This window comes from Zea mays, chromosome 4, assembly GCF_902167145.1.
Source record: "Zea mays cultivar B73 chromosome 4, Zm-B73-REFERENCE-NAM-5.0, whole genome shotgun sequence".
NCBI lineage: Eukaryota > Viridiplantae > Streptophyta > Magnoliopsida > Poales > Poaceae > Zea > Zea mays.
The window spans coordinates 14780281-14782048 of record NC_050099.1 but is presented as its reverse complement, the minus strand read 5'-3'; the positions used below and the strand labels follow the sequence as shown (position 1 = coordinate 14782048).

The 1768-nt window shown below is 52.3% G+C and overlaps 1 protein-coding gene across 1 annotated transcript; it reads right to left on the bottom strand.

Annotated features, from left to right (window-relative positions):
* Window positions 1–255: 255 nt before the first annotated feature.
* LOC103652863 (GTP-binding protein SAR2) lies at window positions 256–1484 on the bottom strand. Its single transcript, XM_008679842.2, has 3 exons — window positions 1289–1484; window positions 1038–1169; window positions 256–854 (listed from the first exon to the last, which is right to left on the bottom strand). The coding sequence occupies exons 1-3, from the start codon at window positions 1418–1420 to the stop codon at window positions 534–536; spliced, it is 585 nt and encodes a 194-aa protein (XP_008678064.1). The 5' UTR covers window positions 1421–1484; the 3' UTR covers window positions 256–533.
* Between the last annotated feature and the right edge of the window lie 284 nt (window positions 1485–1768).

Here is a 1768-nt window from a genome sequence, read left to right as displayed (position 1 = left end):
GCTATACTTGAATAAGCTGAATTACATTTTTCGCATTCATACTTAAATCTATATAGAATATACAGTCAGCCAAGAGTACTGCTAAATTAGAATTGTTCTGATGTTTGGGTTGAAGTTCTGACGAAAGAGTTTCCAAGAGACATGGATATTATATATGGTTCTGTAGACGGAGAAAATTTGGTGTGTGTTTGAATGCCCTGGGAGTACTACAACAATTCAACAATGATCAAAGAAGTCTACATCAAAGATATGAGATACAAAATTCTCCCTTATGTATTATTACTGCCATCTTGCCAGATAAAGAATGTGACAAGTACTAAGAAATTTTCTCAGCACTAATGCTTCCAACAACCTGTCTATTTATACTAACATAGTTGAACACGCGCCCATGGGCGCGCGTCAAACACTAGTATGTAATCACTACTAAGAGGTTTTCTGAATAATAGTCACGGACTCGTAGTAGATAAATCGTCTGAGCGAGTCAGAGCTCTCAGAGGTAGGAAAAATGTAATTGTATTGCTGTGCCAGCCTACTTAATTGATGTACTGCGACATCCACTTGAACCCTTCGCCATAGCCCATTTTACGGACGACGCTGCACATGAAGACCTCGACGGGGCGCACTCCGGTGCCGGCGAGGTCCACGGTGCCCTTGCCGGTGGTGCAGCCGGTGAGCCCGAGGTAGTAGGCAAGCGCATGCTCGGGCGCTGCCTGCGGAATGTCAATCTTGTTCCCCAGCACGAGGAACGGCACGCCGGCCAGAGCGTCGTCCGACAGCAGCGCGCCGAGCTCCGTCTTCGACTCGTCAAAACGGCCGCCGTCGGCAGCGTCCACCATGTACACCACCGCGTCAACCTGCAGCCAACAAGTGCGTGTGGCGCGCGAGCACGCGCGTGCACGCACGGATCATCAGAGCATGAACAGGAGAGAAGAATAAATGCAAGTAAGTATGGGTGAATGAAGCAGAAGCAGAGGGCGTGTGATGAGTGTGATGCATGGCTGGCGAGTGCTGTCGGCGTAGTAGCCAGCGGAGCAAACCTTGGCGTAGTAGTCCTTCCAGACACGGCGCGCGATCCGGTGGCCGCCGAGGTCGAACGCCTTGAACTTGATCCGCCCGATGCTCAGCTCCTCCGACGTCGGGAGCTGCGTCGGCGCGTGCTGACTCAACCTCTGCATAGCACAACGACGACACAGCAGGGCGACCGTTGTTCACTATCCCGGCCGGCACGCGAGAAGAAATCATCAACTGCATGTGGTAGCAAGCAAAACCAGGGCGCCAGAATGTGTACCTCGTCCTTGAGCATGTGGAGCAGCGTGGTCTTGCCGGCGTTGTCGAGGCCGAGGAAGAGGATCTTGGCCTCCTTCTGCCACAGCCGCCGCAGGGAGACAAACAAGTCGCACAACCAATCCACCAGAAACATCGCCGCCGACGAGAGAGACCGGCACGTACGGCAGCCTCTCGATCGTCTCGCTCGCTAAGGTGTGTCCTATATAGAAAGACGACCTGACATGACATGCATCCCAGCTCTGTATATATAGACGTAGGGATTCCATGAAACAAAGAGGAATTTTCGATTAAAAGAATGGTACGCAAGGAGAAAACAAATGGAAATGTTTCTGTCAAACGCGCGAGGAGGGCAGACCACGGGGACACCTCACCGGTTCGATCTGCTGCGCCGATCCTTCATCCGATGGTTGTAGACTTGCAGGTGAGGTGAGGCCGAGTCGCTTCCTTCGTCCAGCGGCATGCCAACCCTGCCACTTGCCTC

Bases quoted from the DNA above. Each gene is read 5' to 3' on its own strand.
- LOC103652863 (XM_008679842.2), bottom strand. From the start codon at position 1,420: ATGTTTCTGGTGGATTGGTTGTGCGACTTGTTTGTCTCCCTGCGGCGG. The intron at 1,170-1,288 runs GTACACATTCTG...TGTGCTATGCAG, and splicing joins TCCACATGCTCAAGGACGAG to AGGTTGAGTCAGCACGCGCC. The intron at 855-1,037 runs GTTTGCTCCGCT...TGTTGGCTGCAG, and splicing joins GGAAGGACTACTACGCCAAG to GTTGACGCGGTGGTGTACAT.